At 35.3% G+C, this 24,029-nt stretch overlaps 1 protein-coding gene across 16 annotated transcripts in view; it reads left to right on the top strand.

The window, feature by feature from the left end:
• PPFIA2 (PTPRF interacting protein alpha 2) overlaps nucleotides 1-24,029 on the top strand; it is a 343,054-nt gene that overhangs the window by 234,170 nt on the left and 84,855 nt on the right. For all 16 annotated transcript variants that reach the window (XM_083807695.1, XM_083807685.1, XM_083807694.1 and 13 more), the window contains one exon: nucleotides 22,978-23,094. In XM_083807695.1, coding sequence (XP_083663821.1) covers nucleotides 22,978-23,094 — 117 coding nt within the window. The remainder of the gene's footprint in view (nucleotides 1-22,977; nucleotides 23,095-24,029) is intronic.

Below are 24,029 nucleotides of genomic sequence, written 5' to 3' on the forward strand. Positions count from 1 at the left end.
GGATGGTTTTGACTCTGACATTGAGGAATGCTGCAGATGTTATTGTTCTGTCATTAATGCTACTGAAATATTCTTTAGTATTTGTGATATATATATAAATTCAGCTAACTATGGTGTGTTCTTTTTACCAAAAGCTACATGTGAAAGCATGTTTTTAAATCCCTAGCTCTTAGAGAGTTTCAGCTCCTATTAGCCTGAGGTAATTTGTGGTACAGGAGTTTCTTGGTGGCCTTAGCCTTTGTATGGGAATACAAAGAGATTTTTGGAGTAGAAATGTTATTAAAACAACACTTTGCTGAGAAAAATAAGATTTGCATTTCTTGACTATCTAATATACCCAACATTTCCTCAATCCAAAATTCAGAAATTGATGGATTTAAAATCTCTGGATGAAATAGGGTGAAATTCGGTGAGTTTTTTTCTGGGAGAAAAAAAAAAAAAACACTAGGCTAGATGGTTTATATCTATTTTTGGTGACTTAAAGTATGTTTTCTGGTGAAAAGTCTGAAATAATCTTCATATAGATTTCACCACATTTTCTTAGAATAGTAAAAGTGAAAATTATTGCTTTGTAAACCCTCTCCTACGTGCTAATATTATTCTTTTTTTTTTTTTTTAAGCTATAACTTTACGCAGGTCTAACTCTCAATAAACCTATTTGTAGTCTGAATCTTATTTTTAAATGTCTGTGTTACTGCGCCAAATTATACCTTTTCTGCAAAGTTGCACATAATAAAAATATTTTGTTTTGAAATGTAATCTTTATGTCCTACATGTAATTGCTTTTCATTTTACCTTTAACCTTAACTGCCTAGTTAAATGTTAACTGCAAAAAGTTATTGTTGCCCTTGTTTTAAATGCAGTAATTAAGCAAAACAATGCATTTTTGGATGCTTCTTATATTCCATGTCCCACAGTATTAATTTAGATTTCTATACAATTAGGATGTGTGGCATGGCAGCTGAAGAGGCTGAAAATTATATCCTTCACTGCCTTATTTTTTTACAAGGTGGAAAAAAAAAAAAAGCGCAAGAAATAATCAGTTAAGTTGCTATAGGTATTCTATTTTATGTCCTCAACTAATTCTAATCTAAGGTATCAGAAGAAAAAAACTCCAAATTCTTTGTGGATATTGAGGGCAGGAAGTCTGATCTTTGCATTTCTATCATCATAAGCATTTTTCACTAAAGTCTGAGCAGCATAGGTCTAAACTCCAATGCATTTTCCAGACAGTCACTTAAGAGCATTAATTTCTATGGACATGTTTGAGACAAACATCACTATTGCACTTGCAAAAGTTGCTTCTTAATATTACATAAATAATACTTTCCATTGAGAAAAGTTTTCTAAACAATTCTAAGTACAAAATTGAAAGATATTCTACAGTGACAGTAGATAATGATTTTGTGCATTTTTTAGACTTATTTATGAGTAGGCCACTGCCTACTGTTGACAACCCAGCAAAATATGTTAAATATAACTTCAGTAACTGCAGTCTTTGCTGAAATGATTTTGGAGAGCAGGATTGTGTAGCTGTCCAAATGTCGTAGGGCATTTTCAACAAAGATCATGAAATGCTGTGTTCTCTTACACCTCTGTTTAGTGTGTAACGACCTGTAGCAAATTCTAAAATACTGATGTCAGTGTTCAAATTATGCATGGATTTTTCATCTAATTTGACTACCTTCTATGTATTCTTCAGAAGAAACAACTTTGTAGGAAAGACTGATTAGCAGAAAAGAGAGCATGAAGTGTTCTCTTTACATATGAATGGATTAATCTGCTTCAGGATGTTATTGCTGTTAATGAAGGAGTCAGATTCTTCAACAGAAATTATAAGCATCTCCACTGCAATATTGATGTTTTAAAGACCATGGTTCACAGCTAATACTTCATTTTATGTGCCTATGAAACTTTGTAATAGGTTTTGTTATATAAAGAATTGTGACTAGACTGAATCCCAGTGTCAGAGGTTAATCACCAAATAGAGTTCAGTTTCACTATCACCCACAAAACAGCTTGAGATCTGTTGCACCTCTCGTTTTACTGCTACGAGATTCCTGTCAGTATCAATAAGCATATACACTTTATTTTTAAATTGTTATAAGCTGTAAATTGTACTTTCTGAAGAAAATAATAAATTTTTTGTAAGATAATGCTTAACGGAACATGACAAAAGGCAAAAAGCTATGGAAAACTGTGATTTGCTAATTCCTCTTTCTTTGCTGTTCCCTCAAACCTGCTGTGCAGCTGTGAAGCAATTGTTTAAATATACATTAAAAGAGCAGAAAGCTAGATGTTTGAAATCTATTTTGCAAATCTCTTCATATCTTCTTTTTTAATCTGACAGAAATATTTGACTTAATGAAACCTTGGTCCCCCCTGATTAGAGACACTGATGGTTTAGTGCTTTGGTTTTATCTCTGAATAAATGATGACTGGAGAGCAAAAAATCCCATTTTCCTCCAAATCTTTTCTCCAAACTCCTTGAAAATTAGCTTTTTCATCAAAATGAGCATAAACCTAATCCTATATAATATATAGGATTATATATATAATATATATTCTATATATATAGATTCTATATATATAATATATAGAATATATTATATATTCTTACTTTTGCAAATCAGAAGGGGGAGGATGAGGTGCTGGGCCACAATTTCCAAAATCTGAATTGAGGTGAGCGTTTCAACTCATGCTGATCTTCAGATAAAACTGTGGTATGTGGCATAAGTGCACTCCTAATTGTTACCTGAAGGAGGACGCTTTCTGCAGATGTGGCACAGTTCTCACAAAAGAAGATGAGTTTATTTTTGTATTAACTATGGCTTTAGAAAAGAAAACTAGTCAAGTCTGTCATGGAGAGTTTACAAAAGAAAAAATCCCAAGCACATATTTTTCTGAAGTTAAAACTCAAGCATCCTGAACAGATACCGATCTCTGCTGTGCTATATGCCATACAAATATTCTGAAGACTGTCCTTGAGAGATTTCTCGTCTGTATTAACATGGGGAAAATTTGCTCAGTTGATACAGGTATTGTTTTTAATGCCACATACCACACATATAAAGAAGTCTCAGGGCTATTACCAAACTTGTCAGCAGAGTGATCATGGCAGGTATACCTGTATTATCTTCTTTTATTATTATTATTTTTAAATATTCACTGTTCTCTGGATGGAAATGCTCCAGCAAATTCAGTCCACAGTGAATTGGAGTCTGACTTGAACCTGGTTTATAAAGCAAAGCACGTGGACAAAAAACGTCTTACTTTACTGCACTAAATCCATCCTCGTCTTGAAAACAGCTACAGTGTGTTGGACCACGGAGTTCCCCAGAAGCAGCACATTGCCACAGCAGCAGGAATGCACAGCGGGCAAAAGGAAGTTGGGGTGAGGATCCCAGATCTCCAGCTATTTAAACACATGCAGAAAATGCCTTAGACGCTTATTTTCTCCCCCAAGCAGGCTATCTGCAGGCCTCTAATTTTGAAGAATGTATTAATATTTTTGCCAGCATTATTGAAGAGTAAACATTTGTGGCCATTCTGCAAGCAATACTACTGATTCTATATATAATAATCCTATATAATATATAGGATTAGGTTTATGCTCATTTATATATATATATATATATATAGTTCCTTATGTGTGTATTTTTAGAAGTGTTTCTAGGGTGTTCTAATTCATTCTGAAAACAAGTTAGCTACCCCTACTGTAATGAAAAATGTAATCTTCTTTTTGGTCCATTGTCTGGATACTGTGCATCTTCTGGGAAACGAATGCACTAAATTCATTATTGTAGAACAATAACAGGATTTTTTCCTGCAAGAATTTGTGGAGATCTTCTTCCTACCTTGTTGCTCTGGCTACAAATTCCACGTGCTGGATCTCCCGTTTCTCCTTACTCACTTTCTCTGGAGCAGAGGGAGGCTCAGCTTTGCTTTTACTACCTCACACTGACCAAAAAGTTTTCCATGATAAGGACTGTTTCAGTCCTTAATACATGAACTTTTCCATATGCCCTCACTCATCAGGCAGTTCCCCCTCTAGACCTTGAAGTGTTTTCCTACCTGTTACTTCACATTAGAAGAGCATCAAAACTTTTGAATAACAGTTCATTATATAAGTCCTTAAAAATCTTTCAATCTTTCCTGTCACCTTCAATACTGATTACTGTAAAGCAAGTCATGATGAAATTTGATTCTTTTACATCCTTTTTTTTTTTCTTTCAACACTTTGGTCTAAATAATTTGAGAAAAGGAGCTAGGAAATCTGTGAGAAGTATTCGTTCTACATTTATTTTTAGAAGTTACATTCTCATTTTTATGATACCTGTTGCCTAAGTTTTCAGACTTTTGCATTTGGGGTGAAACTCTTCCTATTTGCATAACAAAATTTGTTCTAAACTTAATTCAAACAAGAGGGCTACAGATTTATTTATTTATTTGTTAGTTTGTAAATTTAGGAGCGATATATTCCATCTTCACATTTATATTTGAGTGCTTTTACTGCACATATTTACTATTCATTTTTATTGCATTACTACATTCTCGACAGAGCTCCAATAAAGGACCAGTGCTCCATTTCATTGTACAAACAATAATAAAACATGCTTCCTGCTCCACAGCATGTTTAGTTTAACTATGTCTTGCAGCACCAGTTGTTTGTACCGCTGTGGAATGGAGGGCATTCCTATAAAGCAAAGGTAGCACAGTGACCTGTGCAATACACATGGCAATCATCACATACTCCTTTTTAGCATCGTAGGAGCTCTGAGAATATCACAAGAGTCAGGCTGATCTGGTGCTTTCTGAATATTCTTGCTCCTGAAAGCACTGAGGTTGTTTTAATCGGGTTTTACTGTTCCTACGGAAGAAAAAGTACGGTGCAATCCAATAGATTTCGTGGGCATGATTATCCATTTCATAAGCATTGGTAGATAAACACAACTAAATTTCATAACTTGATTTTTGACAGCTGATGGCTGTTGCAGTGTCTAGCCAGTTGCACTGTATGCCAGGCAATTGTTGTCCTGGTACACTGCATAAATCCTGGTACGCTGATTGAATCCTAGCAGGCTCACCATCTCATAACTCCATGCTGGGGAGTTAAATTTGTGAGTACAAGCCCTTACCCAGCTACATGCCTGTTTTGTTTTGTTTTGTTTTGTTTTGTTTTGTTTTGTTTTGTTTTGTTTTGTTTTGTTTTGTTTTTAATGGACCGGGACTGCAGGCAGGGAGGGAGTGACAGTGCTCTCCATGACAGTCCAAGTCTAAATGACAATAGGACATACTGTTCAGGGCTCAATACAAAATACAACCATTCTGCAGTTAATCAGCATGTATGAAAAGTTTCCATTTTCATGTGAAATTCAGTTATTGGCATTATTTTGAGGGTCTCTACAATGCATTACACTCAACAGTAAGTAGGGATCATGGAGTACGCCTGACATTTCTGCAAAACAGCAAATAGTTCAATATATGACACAAACAAAGTTAAAGAACTTGTCTCAGAATTATAAATGGATCTTATATCTTCTCTATTTTATTCCAGATAATTACAGAATAGGAGAAGTCTAAGTTTCTAGCAGAGGTTCCATGGATTTTTTATTTACCACCTATTCATCACCCAGAGCAGAATAAAAGGAGAGAGGGGACGTGGCAAGACAGCCAAAGAAATAGTTAAGGGAAGAAAGCAGGGATGGCAGGAACCAGAGGTGTGGCTGAGCATGTTTCACAATAATTTGCTTGTACACCTGAAACTCCAGGAGATTATTAAACGGGAAGGTTATTTGTATATGTTTTGCTTAGAGATTGTTCACAGTCAGCATGAGATTTGACACTGGGATAATTTCAGATTGAATTCAAAATCATGTATTTGGTAGCCTGTTTAGGTAGCTTACAAATCAATGGCACACAACTCTTACAGACCTTGGTATCATAAGGTTATGTTAGCAAATGCCTTACTTTAAACACACTAACTTGTTAAAGTAAAGAACATAGCATATATTTAAAGTTACGCTTAGCTGATTTGCATTATAGGGTTTGCTATTGCTTTTACAAAGAATATCATTGAAAATTTTAATGCCTAATGTTTAATTTGCTCAGAGTATTCACACTGCCTTTTCATAAGACATCAAAAAGAATACATCACTTCTGTTTGATCTGTTATTTTGGGATTCATGGGCTTTGAAATATATGCCATTTTACCATGCACTAGATGTATAAATTCAGGTTTAAGAGCACAGCTGATTATCTTTTCATCTGCACCAGCTTCAGGGTCATTTGACATTGTCAAATGAGATGTTCAAGGGGATCAAGATAATATCACTGCAAGAATCAGTCTTGTTGATTCTTTATCCTTAACAATCTTCTTGTGCATTCATCTTGATGAAAATACAAAACATGTACCCATTTTGCTTTGTTTATGATCTGCTGGAACAATATATTATTTTATTATTTAGGTAATGTGCTATTTTGTAACGATTAAGCAGTTTTGTGTTTATTTGTTAAACATTACTTGATTTGTTAAGAACATCTACATCCACTAATTCTCAAAACAGGTATTAAATAGTGTAATGAGATCACAGTATTATGTTTTATGCCTATTATTCTCCATAATCAAAATTTTAATGCATAAATTGGCCTTACACGCTACATTTGAATAAAAGATTTTAGTTAATGACTCAAGTCAATAAATAAAATCAACTTTAAGCTTCAATATGCTTATATTTATTAATCAATATTCTAATTAACATGAACCAGAATATATATCATTTTCGTTTTCATATTAGATCACCTCAGCCCAACCGTGCACTTGAGTGTTCTCCAGATTCATAACACAGTTAACTAGCAAGTTGGTAAAAGCTAATGTCTGTGAGCTGTGTCAGCAATAACATGAATTAAGGGTAATTTTCCACTCAAAGTTCTATATCGGCTCTCATTTGTCATTAGACAGAGCAAGGTCCACAAGTCTGACAAACAGAATCTATATTTGATGGACAATACTGAGAAAATTATTTAAATTTTTATGCTGGTCTGCTAACTGATAAAATTGCTTATTGGTAAAATATTTGTGGGAGAAATAGGAAGAGACAGTATGCTGGGAGGAATAGATGTATCTTGGTAAATGCTTATCTCAATAAGTACACATATCATGAGATTTTTAAAAACTTTTTTTTTTTTTTATCTGAGTACAAACAAGTTCCCATCATATGTCTGAAACAGAAGTGAATATAGAAATAATTTTACTTAGGATCAAAAATGTAAAAAATATTTCAGTTTTGATTGAGAAAATTAGATACAATTCTTTTGGATCTTGAATGATGTCTTGAATGTCAGCATTAGAAAATATTTAATAATCTTTATTCATATCAATAGGTATTATCAATGTGTAGATGGAATTACTCTGGCGTTGTACAGAGCTTATTTTATTTGGTTCAATCTGTGAGAAATGATCCAGCTCACTTGACACTGCAGCTGAATGGTGTAGATTATATACTTTTAGCTGCATAATCCATGGATCCATAGTTACGGGGAAAAAAAAAAAAAAAAAACTTTATATGTAATTTCTTTGCATTAGAAAATGGCTATCAGTAAGAATGTCACTGAAAAAAATATTAACATTTTTACTAAAATTAAATGGATGCTTGGGTTTAGTTTCTGAAATTTAGACTTTAATTCACTCTACAGTGCTTTAATTTCAACAGACTGAGAAGATTTAAGTTGGGATTTCCTCTCTTTGTGAATGCAGATCAGGGTTTGATACTCTAAATTGTAATTCTGGGGTAAGGTTCATTTCCTTTCTGGATTCTTATTCATACCCTATCTGTTGTATTTTCATGTTTTGTACAATCAGTAACACAGACGGTGATTTTAATACAGATACAGTATATGGAAAATCTAATAAAACTGACTACACATGCAGAATAGTGGGTTTTTCATAGCAGATGTGTCCACTTAAAAGAAATCTAAACTCTTAAACTCTCTAGATTACACTATACAGAGAAAGCATATAAAATGTTATTTTGGGAAGACTGTTTTGACTCAGAGAGAAATATATTAATGTAATTAGAGGAGGAAAATAGATTTGCAGTATAAATAGCTTTTTTTTTTTTACCTTAAGCATTGGTAGTTATCAATTAAATGCTTATATACTAAGAGCAGATATATAAAACCCTAGATGCACATTATTTCAATTATGTTTTCTTCAATGTCTTGGATATCAACAATATGTTTGAATGTACAAATATATATATGTATGCACACCATGCATAAATATATGTGTGTATATATATACAGAGTGTGCATATATAAATATATGTGCATATATACATATGCAGGGTGTGTATAAATACATGTTACATATAATATATGTATGTAATATCTATATATATATATTTCAGTAAGTCATATATTGTGGTAAACAATGAAGATCATAATATTTCTGCCAAATATGTTCTCAGTTCTGGCCAGCTGGAAATAATTCCCTCTGCTACCAAAGGACTCTTGGGATTTTGTATCCTGGTTTGAGTACATTACAAGTGTCTTTGTGAGAGTAATAATGAAAGCATAATAATTTTGCTACTATTTTGTTGAGCTTGGTTTAAAAAAAGTGAGAGAAATTAGTCAGTAGCTGTCAAATACATACTGTGATACAACCATGTAATTGAAATTTGTTATTATATTTCCATTGTGCTAGTCTATGTAAAAAACAGTTCATTCACTGTATCATGTTTCACTGCACAATTTTTGTGACAAATTAAAAGTAGCACCTTTTTGTTTACTTTCATAAGAGTTTCTGAAGAAAATGTATTGAAATGTACCCAGTAATCTTCTGTGAAAAATCCTGACAGATATTTTTTTCATAATAGTAACCACACAATTGCTTTAAATGGCTTCCATTCTGTTTACAAAGCATTACCAGTATATCATAGAAATAAATGGTGCATGCTGTAGACCATGCGCAATAGCACAAAGCAGTTATTTGCACAATAAAACTTAATTTGGTTCAGAACTCATAATGAAGTGAAGGAGACTAATAAAGCCTATTGCCTTATTACCAGCACAAAACATTGGTGTATTATTACATTTAAAGCATCAAAATGACTGCCAATCCAGGCACTTGGTTCAGAAAGAGACAGTGCTCACTGATGGCCTCAGAGGATGGAAGGAGGCCCTGCAGCCAGCTGAGTGCCCCAGCCATGGGCCGCCCCTGGACCACAGTACCCTGGTCACAAGCAGAAGTGCCCTCATAGACACATTGATAAAACTTTGACACCTAGAACCTGTCAATAGGTATCATGAGCACCAACCACCAACAGTGAAAGATCACAAGTATGGTTAGTAGCCTCACCCAGGGCCGGATCTCAGTGTATGACCTCCCCCTTTTGCCACAAGGTAAAGACCTGACTGACTTTTTAAGCCAACTATCTTTTACAATGTCCCTCTGATCAGGTTGAATAACATTGCTATAAATCTGAACATAAATTCTCATGCAGAATTAGCCAGCATGTGCTGGCTTTCTAGTAATGATAGGGTGATTCTTCTTGGCCACTGAGTATAAGCATATAGATTTATTTATTTATTTTATTTTTCTGGTTTTTTAAGCTCCATAATGCACAAACATACAAGGTCTGTTTTCATTAGGTCCACCACTGTATAATCAACAAAGTTATAAAAACTTCCTCGTGAGGTTGCTCTCACCTTAATGAGGATTTCTTCCTCAGAAGAAAACCTTAGAAGGTCAGTAAACTCAAAAATGAAGGAAGAGAAGAATGTATGGTGAAAAATATTGAAAATATGTATTATTCATAACTCCCACCATTTTTTGTCTTTGAATAAAATAGTATTTTTCTTGACATGTCAGGATATGTTTTGGCTCAATTGTGTAAAATTTCTGGAAAGCTCACTACCTGACTAGCAAGAAAATGTACTGGAATCCAGACAAACATAACATAAACCTAGCTGAGGTTGTCAGTCAGGCATGAACACTTATTTTAAAAGTGAATTTTCAAAATGCTACAAAAGCACAACTTATAAATTTGTCTGATTCATTTAAGTAGTTGAATGGAAGAGGACAGACTACCAAGTTAAAAAAAAAAAAAAAAAATGTATTTTTCCTTCCCCATAGTGAGACTCAAGGGGGGCTGTTATTGCTGAAGGTTTCAATCCCCACCTTGAAAAGTTATTTCTGCAATCTGGAAAGTTGTTTGTTTTTTTTTCTTTTTCTTTTGTTTTCTCAAAGTGTGGCTTATGTTGCTTACAATGCTGCACAGTCCATAGTTATTTCAACTCCTAACTGTTGTGAAAAAAAGCTCCGAGTTCATAATTGTACTTTTAAATACAACTGTTTGGAAAGCTCAGAACCTACACTGCTGAGTGGAAAAACTAAAGAATGTTGGCATTGAAGACATCTTCAAGAAGATTAATTTTTATCTGTTGTTTTTAAAGGTGCTTTATGGATTTATGATGAGTTTGGTTTATTAAGTCAGAATGTGCATTTGTTAATGTCTGTAAAATTCTGGAAGGTTTTAATTAATTTCATCTTATACAAGGATAGCTCCAAAATTCTGCATTTGCTTGTCTGTTAAAAAAAAAAAAAAAAAAAAAAAGTAAATAAAATCTGTTTCTTTGCCTTAATACTTTGTTTTACTGCACTGGAAAAAAAAAAAAAAAGTGGGGGGGGAGGAAAGGAAAGGAAAGGAAAGGAAAGGAAAGGAAAGGAAAGGAAAGGAAAGGAAAGGAAAGGAAAGGAAAGGAAAGGAAAGGAAAGGAAAGGAAAGGAAAGGAAAGGAAAGGAAAGGAAAGGAAAGGAAAGGAAAGGAAAGGAAAGGAAAGGAAAGGAAAGGAAAGGAAAGGAAAGGAAAGGAAAGGAAAGGAAAGGAAAGGAAAGGAAAGGAAAGGAAAGGAAAGGAAAGGAAAGGAAAGGAAAGGAAAGGAAAGGAAAGGAAAGGAAAGGAAGCAAAAAAAAAAAGAAAAAAAAAGAAGAAAGCAAAAAAAAAGAAAAGAAAAAAATGCTTTTATTAGGCAAGTTATGGGGAAAGAAAGCTACACAGAGGCACATCGATATAAAGTCTTTGTCTCAGTAATTTACGAAGCAGATGCGTTAGGCAATGGGCCTTTTCTTAAGATCAACCCTTCTAAAACCTCTCATCAGCCTTACACAAAAAGCAAGGTACTCAGAAGCTTTAATGATTCTGTTCCTTGGAAAATGGCCTGGAGATCCATAGTAAGAGACCACATTGGTGGAAGAGAAATCCTACTTGTCCCCTTACTGGTGATTGCAGCGGAACAGATTTTCTGAAGTAAAAGGATGGACTGGAATCCATTAGAATTATATGGCCAGGAAGTGGGGAGAAGAATAGATTAAACAGTTGGTGCTGTTTTAAAGTTAAACTATTCAGTTAACTAAGTAGTTAAAGTTGCTGCTTTAACTAGTATTTGTGATTTTTTTTTTAAATAGCTTTTCAAAAGCAGTACAAAATTGCTGTCATGCTGAAGATTTTAGAGCTATATACATTAATGTGTGGACACGTATTGCAGATCCTGTGAGTCTTCATAAAGAGCCATGTCACAATAGAAACTAAAATCCATTGGTTTAGTTTATTTATTTCACTTTTAATTCTTGAACTTCTTATTCAATTGCATCTACTATTAACTAATCAGAAATTTTTGAACTGTGATTTCAAATAATCTTTATCAAGTAAAATAGTATTGATCTATGAGACCAAAATTTGATGAAAAATTTAAATTCCAGTGTTAAAAGAAAGTTCACAACTACTGAGATTTTAGAATGTGTGAAGTCACAACAGAAATTCCAAAAACACAACCTGCAACCAAAATGGAGTTTCAGGTTTGGTTAAATGGAATGAACAAATTATTTTTATTTTTTTTTCATTTCATGTTATTCACTGGAAATATTTTCCTTTTCTGTTGATAAAAATTAATTGTTATCTGCCTTCAGGGATTTCTTTATCCCATCTACCAAAGTCACGCACTTTGGTAGGTGAAGTTTTCATTATTTGACAAAAGCTGGCGAATCTTAGATTTTGAGCTGCTGTTGTCTAGTGAATAGTGAGAAGGTGGTTAAGGTTAACACATCCTCCCTGTGTTTTTCAGGAGGACTTTGGTGGTCTCATTACTGGACTATCTCACTAGAATACTCTTACTTGAGGATGAGGCAAACTTCCTGTTTGGACTCTTCCTTTGATCAACATAAAAAATGGAGCAAATCAGAATTTGTGGTAAATCATGTAGCTAAGTCAACATTCTGTCATTTTCTGTGTGGAATTTAAACTGTTAGACTGTAAGTCAGTCCACACCATGATACCTCTCATTTTGTGGTCTATTGCTAACCATGATGTCAGAGAGAGCACTTGCAGCGCAACAGGAGCTACTGGCCAGAAGAAACTTCACATTGCTCTTGCCTCAATCACCTGCATTGTTGGAAATAATTTAAGAAGTGTTGAACTTTATGACAACCTAAGAAACTCATCATTATTGGACGACTAAATAGAGTTGGTTGAGTAATGTTAATTATTTGCAAGTTTGTATTAAGAAAAAGATTCCTTGTGAAGGTTTAGATGGCAGGGATCTGAATATCTGCCAAAATAACCTAAGCTGGTGCATTGTATCACAGTTGTAGGTACTGAAATCAAACAGGAAAACATGAAACATGGATCGAGATGCTAATTCAGAGAACATTTTGCAGTGCTCCAAGTATGACTTTTCACCACAGCAGGTGCTGGGTTGGTACCTCTGCTTCTCATGGTGAGAGCCTGTGATCCAGCTGCCTTCCTACAGGCTTGTGGTTGCAACTGCTGTTGTGCTCTTAGCTGGAGGACTCTGTGGCTTGGCACATGCAAGGTTTCCTCCAGGAGCTTGTGAACAGTGACAACGTGATGTAACTTCGAATTGGTTTCTTCCATGCAAAATATGTTTTATCGTGCCAAAATTTACACAGAGAAAGTGGATGTGAAATACCAGAGACCTAACACAGACCTGGCATTGCCTGGCAGGCCTTGAGGTAGACCTGCCGTGGCCTCAGACTCCCACTGCTTGCCCTGGGCATTCAGCCATCCTCTTCTTATGGCAGAGCCATTCCTCAGGTGATCTCAGTGCCCAGCAGCTGCCTCAGCTGGCAATTGCTGCCAGTGCCTCTTGTAACTCTTTTAGCAGATTAGTCCACTTTGATCTCTAGTCTCTCCACTGAGCTAGCAGTGCTAAGGCTGTGATGGCCTCTCCCCCAGCAACAAGAACCACTGCTGTGTCTAAGGGAATACTCTTTGACTGGGTCATGATTTTGCCTTTCCTGCCTGGTTTCTTATCTCATGCCAGGGCAGGTAACTCAACATAAACAAATGCACAGGGACTCGAGCAATACTCATATGAAAGAATGTTAGGTTTCCCCCAGGTCTTCAGGCATGTACATCTTAGGCATCATTAAAAATGGAAGTTTTCAGTTGGAATATGTTTATAGACTAGAAATAGCTAATCTTCTTGCCAGAAGAAGATTAAAAATCTCAATAAATTTTTTATTTGTAGGAAAAATGTAACTGCTCATTCAGATCACTTGCAACTGTATTATAAAGGGAGATTTCCATTGAAATCTTTTCTTACCAGTTTGAGTACTTATATACCTATACAGAGTTTTTGCCTGTGATTTCATGAGCTGTCTGTCTTGCAACCTAACAGTAATTTATCCAGTGTTGTGAATATATGGAAAAAAAATGCAGGTAAGTGTGCACTATGCAGTACTATAATTGCTACAATTCAGCAATCATGAGGCTGCAAGTGATTACATAGGAGGGGGATAAAAAGGAGTATAAGCAGGAAAGCAGTGGATGGAAAGATACCACTTTGATAATTTGTTTTGCTTTTGGTTTTTAAATTACACTAACTTTGTAGACTGGAGCAATCTGCCAAGAAATTTCAAATATTTGTCCCTTTACCTGTGAATAGATTTCCTTTGTACTTTGAAGAGTATTTAGCCTCCGTCTTCAACAGAAAATGTGTTCCTAACATACATATGATTCTTGAGGTATATGGACCACTAGTATTTTAATCTTCCATTGTGAGGGCAGTTGTGAAGACAAGTGAATTAATGATTACAAGGAGTTAAGCATCACAACAAAGAAAGTGATAGAGATACTTTTGTAGGTAGTAGATCTGTAGAGGCTTAGAACCAAATGTGATCTCTTAGAGCAGTGGAAGCAGTCATTTTTAGCTACCCATCCAAAATTATAACATTCCCTGCCCTTATAATGGAGAATGCATTTCTGTGCCTGGGATATCAGCATTCCTGGTCTTGCATCACACAAAACTGTGTTCAAGTGCGAAGTTGTGAATGGCATCTCCTGGGCATGCACTTACGCTGCTTCTGATATCCTGCTGGTAAATTCAGACCGCGAGGATGTAGGCACAAATGTCTTAAAGTACTGCACCTAAATCTGTCACACCTCAGCTGACAGAGTCATTAAAATTGCAGTAAAATTTGAAACTATCCAGTGGCTTTCTAATTAAATATTGAAAGTCTCTTTTGAACAGAATTATTAAAAGATTTATTTTTACTCAAGGAGAAATACAATTAAAATTAATATTTTGACATATCTGAGGTTTTTATGCAAGTCCTGTTCTTACAATTTACAGCAGGCATTCAGGTGACCCCCACTGAATGAGGGGCATCCTTTCTAAACCTGCCCTGAGGAGCACATAAAATATGACATAATTGCCTTTGTTTGGTTTTAAATGTCCCATGACAAATTCTCTTTTCATAATACCTAGCTTTTACTCAGATTCACAAAAGGTTCAATTTGTTTTTTAATGAAAAGATTTTGCAGGTGTACATTCCATGCTGTGCCTTTCCTCCATCAAAGAGTGAAAGAAATACAGTGTATTGTTAATACAAGATCCTGATGATACACAAGACTGATTACCATTATAATTCTTTTCAGAAGTTATGTATAAAATGTCAAGAAAATTCACATGCATTTCTATCCCTATAACTAAAATAAAATATTAATAATGACAAATCCTGTCATTATTCCATCATAGTAAAATTAAAATTGTACATAGTACAATTGTGCATAGTGCACTTAAAATCAGCTAGCAAACGTGATGCCCATCTACAAGAAGGGCCGGAGGGTAGACCCAGGGAACTATAGGCCTGTTACTTTGACCTCAGTGCCAGGGAAGCTCATGGAGTATATTATCTTGAGGGTCATCAAGCGGCAATTACAGGGCAACCAGGCGATCAGGACCAGTCAGCATGGGTTTATGAAAGGCAGGTCCTGCTTGACGAACCTGATCTCCTTCTATGACAAAGTGACACGCTTAGTGGATGAGGGAAAGGCCGTTGATGTGGCCTACCTTGATTTCGGTAAGGCTTTTGACACCGTTTCCCACAACATTCTCCTCAAGAAACTGGCTGCTCTTGGCTTGGACTGGTGTACGCTTCATTGGGTTAAAAACTGGCTGGATAGCCGGGCCCAAAGAGTTGTGGTGAGTGGAGCCAAATCCAGTTGGAGGCCGGTCACTAGTGGAGGCCCCCAGGACTCAGTACTGGGGCCAGTCCTCTTTAATATCTTTATTGATGATCTCGATGAGGGGATTGAGTGCACCCTCAGTAAGTTTGCAGATGACACCAAGTTAGGTGCGTGTGTCGATCTGCTCGAGGGAAGGAAGGCTCTGCAGGAGGATCTGGATAGGCTGGACTGATGGGCTGAGGCCAACTGTATGAAGTTCAACAAGGCCAAGTGCCGGGTCCTGCACCTGGGGCACAACAACCCCAAGCAGAGCTACAGGCTGGGAGATGAGTGGCTGGAAAGCTGCCTGGCGGAGAAGGACCTGGGAGTATTGGTTGATCATCGGCTGAATATGAGCCAGCAGTGTGCCCAGGTGGCCAAGAAGGCCAACAGCATCCTGGCCTGTATAAGAAGCAGTGTGACCAGCAGGTCTAGGGAAGTGATTGTGCCCCTATACTCAGCTCTGGTGAGGCCGCACCTTGAGTACTGTGTTCAGTTTTGGGCCCCTCACTACAAAAAGGACATGGAGGTGCTCGAGAGAGTCCAGAGAAGTGCAACGAAGCTGGTGAGGGGTCTGGAGAACAAGTCTTACGAGGAGCGGCTGAGGGAGCTGGGCTTGTTCAGCCTGGAGAAGAGGAGGCTCAGGGGTGACCTTATCGCTCTCTATAGGTACATTAAAGGAGGCTGTAGCGAGGTGGGAATTGGTCTATTCTCCCACGTGCTTGGTGACAGGACGAGGGGGAATGGGCTAAAGTTGCACCAGGGGAGGTTTAGGTTGGATATTAGGAAATTCTTCTTAACTGAAAGGGTTGTTAGGCATTGGAATAGGCTGCCCAGGGAAGTGGTTGAGTCACCATCCCTGGAGGTCTTTAAAAGACGTTTAGAAGTTGAGCTTAGTGATACGGTTTAGTGGAGGACTTCTTGGTGTTAGGTCAGAGGTTGGACTAGGTTATTTTGGAGGTCTCTTCCAATCTAGATGATTCTGTGATTCTGTGAAATAATTTCAATCAATCATCTTATTTAAACGTCTCTTAAAGGTCTAACCAGTGGCTTCTGAAATGATGTGTTGAGATTAATACAAATTAGAAATATAATTTGAAAAAAAGTGCATTTATGTTTATGAATTAGGATTTAAATTCCACTCAGGCAGAAGGCATAGGAAACCACCCCAATCTCTAAGCATCCTTTTTTTCCATGTGCTACACCTAATTATTACCATATAAAATGATAGATTTTGATAGATTGATTAAACTTTCACATAAGCTATCCCTCTCAAAATGAAAGTAAAGTCAAAAGATGGACTGGGAGTCTAAATTATGTTCTCAGTAGATTGAAATCTGATATTTAACACTGTTTAAATATAGACTGTTATGATAAAATAATGTAGGAGGACATCCAAGTAGTCAGTTTCACTGTTCTTTGAAAGACTTAGACAAGAGCTGGATGGAAAACTGACATAATATATTCACAAGAAGTTTGGCTTATCATATCATCCATGTAGAAAGAAACATATTTTTGACTGGACTATTTCAATTTAAGAAAAATATATAAAGAAAAAAAAAAACTTGTAGGTCTGTCAGCTGTAGCAAAGTAAAAAACGGGAATCAGAGTTTAATTGGCTAGAACAGATTTGTTTCAATGTTGAAAGATCAAAGAAACCAGTTCAACAGTTTAAGGTAGGAAAAGTATATAAAAATTAGCTTTTCAAAGGCCTAAAATCTTTTGACACCAAAAAAGGTTCTTTAAGTGATACAGCTTCTTACTGTTTTTAGGGGACTATCAAACACTATATATGTTGTTCAGAGCTTTTGTTATCCACAAAAATTATATTTAACTAGTTCTAAAATTCGTAAAGTTAATAAATTAAAAACTTCAAAGTATAAAAATGAAATAAGCAAGTCAAAAATATTTATCACTGTTTTAAATATCAGAAAGAATCCTACAAAAATAAACACCTGTAATATTTTAGCTTTATGTGCTTATTAATTAATTTAAATATCTTTATATCTCTACATACAAGCGTATATTCCATGGAAAACAAATTAAAACAAGGTGATTACAGTAATTACATTTAAATCCTTTACTGGCAGATGGTTTTAAATACAATTTAAATAGCAAAAACATTGAAGAAAAAGTCAATAGAGAAATTGATTATGCAACTATTTAAAAATTAGAATAGTATTTTATTTAGCCTCCATAGAGGCCTTATACTTTTGAAAGCATATAACTATATTTATTTGTCTGTACTGTTATACACACTGAGAGGAAAAAAAGCATCCATGAGGTAACTGGAGCAATTTTCCCCACCACATCTAAGGAGTGGGCAGGACCAACTATACTGTATTATACTATGATATAGAATCATAGAATGGTTTGGGTTGGAAGGGACCCTAAAGATCATCTAATTCCAACCCCCTGCTGTGACAGGGACACCTCAAGCTAGACCAGGTTGCTCCCATCCAACTTGGCCTTGAACACTTCTATGGATGGGGCATCCACAGCTGCTCTGGGCAACCTGTTCCAGTGTCTCACCACCCTCACAGTGAAGAATTTCCTCTTAATCTCTAATCTAAACATACCCTTTTCTAGTTTAAAGCCATTATTCATCATCCTATCACTGCACTCCCTGACAAAGAGTCCCGCCCCAGCTTTCCTGTAGGCCCTCTTTAGGTACTGGAAGGCAGCTTTAAGGTCTCCCTGGAGCCTTCTCTACTCCATGCTGAACAACCCCAACTCTCTCAGCCTCTCTTCGTAGGAGAGCTGCTCCAGCCCTCTGGTCATCTTTGTGGGCCTCCTCTGCACTTGTTCCAATATGTCTATTTACTTCTTGTGCTCTGGTCCCAGAGATGAATGCAAGACTGTGATCTCACAGGAGCAGAGCCGAGGGGGAGAATCACATCCCTTGACCTGCTGGCCATGCTTCTTTTTATGCAGCCCAGGATACAGTTGGCTTTCTGTGCAGCAAGCAGACATTGAAAGCTCATGACATGCTTCTTGTCAAACAGCACCCCTAGGTATATATAGTATAATAATACATGGTATATAGTGTATATATAGTATAACAATGGTGTAGTATAGCAATATATTGTATATATAGTATAGTAATGTTATACTATAGTATAATACTGTACTAGCAGCATACTTTTTGGTTCATAACATGATTTTTTTTCTTGAATTTCTTCACTTCCTTGATGGAATTAATTTTGCTTCTATTTAGCCATCATAATGGAAGCACCTAAATTTAAGATAATCACGTGTTTTCACCAGGAGAAAAGATATGCATGTTGTTCATCCCACCTCTTTCAGACACAGAAGATATGCTGACTGTTTCTCTCTCCAGCTTTTACAGAAGGAACCAGATAACCACTTTAATCTCAGCATTCAGCACTTTAGCTTTTCAGTTATCCTGCTCTGTGCCAGCCAGATATATTCAAGATTTTCAGCTCAGCTATTGTATTTGTGTCTTAAGTCAATGGATGATACAGGATACCTAAGGGCATTTTTGCCCTAAGTAGAGCATGCTCTGTTGTGGGGTCACAGGCCAGGATTTCAAGAAAAAATTTTTACAGGTAGGAAAGGTACCCAGAATATTCTTCTTGTGATTTATAGTTATATATATGTAGATACACATTAATAGTAACAATGTATATAGTAACAATGGCTTCTCCCTAGGGATATCAGAACATTTATAAGCCTAATGGCAAGGGCTCTGTTTTATCTGGTCCCTTACCGGTCATTTTTCTCTCCAAATCTTACTGTCTAACACACCCAGCAATGTTCTCCAGCTTCCAAGCTCTGAGGCACCCTGAGCTGTCAACTACAAAATCACTCTTATATTGTGTTCACAGTAAATTAGTTATCTAAAGCCTGGAATTATAATGAGGTAATGAATAGCCTCTCAGGAAGTAGAGAACTGTACAAAGGTCTACAGAGATCAACATGCCTGTGAGAAGAAAGCAAGGTTAAGGAACATTTTTTAGGTTTTAGGGTATCTTCATCGGATTAAGCCACAACATTTAGAAAGTTCCAGCTAAAGAACTAGTACTCTAGATTTAAATTTAAATCCACAATTCTTTTTCATTCTTCTAAATCAAATATATATATATATATATATTGTTGTGAATTTTCAATTTACTTGACTGAGTTTGGCAAAGTTAGTAGGGATCCAAATTTAGACTTAAGATAGAAAGATATCTTAGGACTTAACTATGGGAGTACCAGCATCTCTGCAGTTTTACACTCCAGATTTGAGTGACGTTGAAATGCGTTACTGTGGTCCAGGTCAAAAGCTTTGCAAGTGTGCTAAATGGGAAAATAATGTCTGTAATAGTGATTTAGAAAAGTAATCTAAAGATTTGAGGACTGCATTCAGAAACCAATGAGGAAAAAACTTTGTGATATATTTGATCATATTTTAGGAGGTAGTACTTGGACTTGAACCCAAGGTTGACTGTCCAGTTTTCAATAACTACGATAGTATTCATGCACATTTATTTTTATTAATGTCTTCTGTTAATTTAATTTAAGCACATATGACTTCATCCTCAACAATATTACCCTTTTCTTTTTCAAAAGAGAATTTAGCATGAAAACCATTAAGAATTATATCAAATATTATTGCTTTATAGGGTTAAATAATATGTAGGTAGTTGAAAAGCTTACTGTAGACAAGACATACCTTGTAAGAGATATGTTAAGCTGGATTGCATAAACATAAAAACATAAATATAAGGAATATGTATGTTCTTATTTCTCAGAAGCAGTACTACTGAGTTTTATCAATACTGAACAATCACTCACTTACCTAGATCCGTAATATTATTATCTGTTGTTGCAATGATCATCAGAATTTTGAGAAGAAAGATTTAGAGACTTCCTAGGTAAAAACTTAAGAGTCATCTGCATCTTCATCTGCACCTAATTCATACATCCTCATAACCCATACAGCCATGTTTTGGTGTGACTACCTGTGTAGACAGTTAGATAATTTTTTCAGTGACTAAATTAGCACATTTGTAAATATTTTGCACACTTTAAAAAGTTCAAGTTAAATAAGAAATAAGTAATAAATGCAAGTGTGATAATAATAAAAAAACCCTCTCCTTTAACAAAGTGAAAAGTAAAAATCCATTTTTATTTGTAAGGCAACAGGAGGAGAGTTTCCTTGCTGTCTTAGGATCATTAATTCTGAATTAATTTATTCATTAAATCAGGAAAAGAGAACAAGTATGAAAGCGAATTAGCTGTGTAGTTCTTCACAACTTAGAACTGCTACATGACCACTAGAGCTGATACTTTTAAGGTGGGCCAGACTTGAAACTTCATTCTGCTCCTGCTTGTTGTTACTCTGTATCCTTTTCAGTAACAAAAACATGGTAACAATTAGCCTTTAAAATGAGGGATTTTGGGCAAAGACATTGTTCCTAAGTGTTCAAAATTAAGTGAATCCCCCCAAATAATAGTATACAATGTTAGATGCTTTTATTTGCATTTCACTTTGAGGGTATAATTTTATTTAGTTAGTTACTTTAAAAGTGGTGGCCCAAAGGTATCTAAATACCGAAAGAGGAAAAAAAAAACTGTTGTGGAATGTGTGAAGAAATTATAAAATTTTGTAATCGTGTTTACACCATGTTCTTACTGATGTGAAGGATGATTAAGGATTTGTGTTAGAAATAGGTGATAAATCAAGATGATGTCATAGTGAAGTCTGCATTTTAATGGATCAATGATTATTGTATGAAACTCCAGATCTATTGTCAGCTGACAGTTAACATATCCCGTGATTTTACATTTATTTCACATAATGTACAGTTACTCTCTGTAAATCATTATTTTATAGTATATACTTTGAAGTATCTCCTTTAAGCTACCTGAAAGTCACTTATAGCCTTATTAGCTAATTTTATTAGCTAATTTTTCTTGCTGTAAACCATTATTTCTTTAGTTTAGGTTTAAGAACTATTTGCATCATACCAAACAATAAAAAAATAAAAAATAAATAAATAAATAAAAATAGTGGAGCTATTCAGATAAAAAGTTTTTAAATTTTTAAATTACCAATGACTATACAAAAGGAATCACTACTAACGAGATTATAAAGATTTCCTTAGGCAAAAATTTTAAAGCACAGTGTATTTGTACATTCCCAGAAGACACATATTGTCTCACACAATTTTAATTCCCACTCTTTTATATTTTCATACAGTTGTTGTGGGTGAAATTTTGCCCTCCAGTCTTGGTCTTGACAGTGAAACCAGTGGAAATCACACAAATGCATCAAGGGCTGTAACTTGAAAATCAGTGAGGAGTGAAACTGCTTGACTCAAAACACTTTTCCACATTTATATTAAGGAAGAATCATGTAAAGTGATGTGTCCCTCAGATCTCAAATGCTGGCCAGAGCTGATTCAAATAGTCATTACAATCAGAATTTAAACATAAATTAAAAGTAAAATTTGAACCCCTCCCCCCAAAACAAACAAACAAAAAAAACACTTTCAAAATAAATTATTCAGACCAAAGTACATATATTTTTTAATGTAGATTTCCATCTACTAGTTACTTCAAGTCCCACAAATTCCTAACTGTTGAACATGCTTACCAAGTAGTACTGACTTAGGTCTTCCCTACTACAACACGTTTTTTTCTTTCAGGACAGGGCAGTATTTTAGGGTGTTTTTGACTCAGGATTTATGCATATATAATAGAGTGATAGAAACCTTTAAATTTACACTAGCTTTCCAAAAACCAGCATCTACCCATCATAGTAGTATTCCACTGTAATACACAATGCTATCCATTCGGTAAACCACTTATTATATATGCTCATGGAAGCAGAATATTGCAAAGAGAAAGCAGCTTATTTTCCAGTATCTGTGTGGGACTTTATACCACTAAAAATAAATGAAGCAGTATCTTTAATATGAAAAAGGAAAAAAAAATCCTACTTGTACCTGCACTAAAATAGCCATTGAATACCACACTTAGGACTTTTATGTACCTGTTTTTCTTAAGAAAAAACCCTTAGAATTCATGTTACAGTTACTAAGTGCTGGAAAGTTGATAAAACTAGAATTTCATTTTACATCACTTGTTTTTCTTTCATAGTCTTTTGGCTCTGTTCTCCTGTAATGCTACTTTGGTAACCACTGTGTTCAATGTGAAAGAATAATAAAGATAGAAGATAAAGCAAGACATAATGTTGAATATCCTGACATTCTGTCATTCTTTTGTATCCTTAATGCTCCTTAATCATTAGCAATATAAGTTTATTTGCTTGTTTGTTGTGTTTGTTTTTTGTTAAACCTCTCTGCATGTATAGACCTAATATAGCAGATGTTACAAATGGCCAATTTGGTATCAAAATGTCAGTAGATTTCACAAACCGCCTGCTAAGTGATTTTTGGTTTTCTTATACATATGACCATTTCCTTTCTATCTTTTGCAGATTGTAGCTTTGCGTGAACAAAATGCACACATTCAAAGGAAAATTGCAGCTGGTGAAGGGCCTGCTGAATCAGAGCATATTGAAGGAATGGATCCAGGGCAAAAGGTTCATGAAAAGGTATAAAACATTAGTTTTCATTGGAGCACACAATCTATATAAGAACTGATTCAGTGTAACACTGTAATGTGAATATAGTGTAAGTGTAATGTGAATCTATTGTAAGTATAGTGTGAATATTTTATGGGACTTCCATTTACAATATTGTTTGCCCACTGAAACCAATGTCAAACAATGAATTTTTTCACATGAAAAGCAAGTGCAAATGGGCAGGTCTTAGCTCTCTGATCAGATATTGAGTTAGGCCTACAGATTATAGTAAACTTTTATTGTTTGTTTGTTTGTTTGTTTTTTGTTTTGTTTTTCAAAATGCTGCAGTTAAGGATAGCATCTCCTTCTGAGTGGTCCTCCCTATGTCATAGGCAGAAGAGCAAGGTGTAATTGTATATACATACTAGGGCATATATGCATAAAGGGCATATACGCATAAAGGGCATATATGCAAAAACTGCTGCCAATGTAGCCCATCAGGGAATGACAAAGAGACCTAAAAACTAGAAAAACACATTTTCCTCTGTGTTACACATTGACATGTTGCAGGTTTATATCCTTGCTCATATAAAGAAAGGTGAAGAGCATATTAATTAACATTCTTTCAATACAAAATAGCTGTATAGAAGTTAGGCTATTTGCCCATTTAAGGCTGAACAACAAAGACAAGTTAGAGAATATCTGATTTAGAAATAAGGATTTCCTCTGAATCTTAGTTTTCCAGATGGATAAAACCAAGTTGCATATCTTCTCTTGATTCACAGTTATTAAATTAATATGCAAGCATAATATAACATTTTGCAGACAGCTGAACTGAGTAAAGTTGCTGCTTGGTTCTCTAATTGTGTATTTTTTATAATGACATGTGATGAACAGTAGCATAAATTACACTTATAAAAATAATACTCATTATTACTTATTTAGTTTATAGGTAATCCAATTTA

This window comes from Anser anser (genome assembly GCF_964211835.1).
Source record: "Anser anser genome assembly, chromosome: 1".
In the NCBI taxonomy this organism is placed as follows: Eukaryota; Metazoa; Chordata; class Aves; order Anseriformes; family Anatidae; genus Anser; species Anser anser.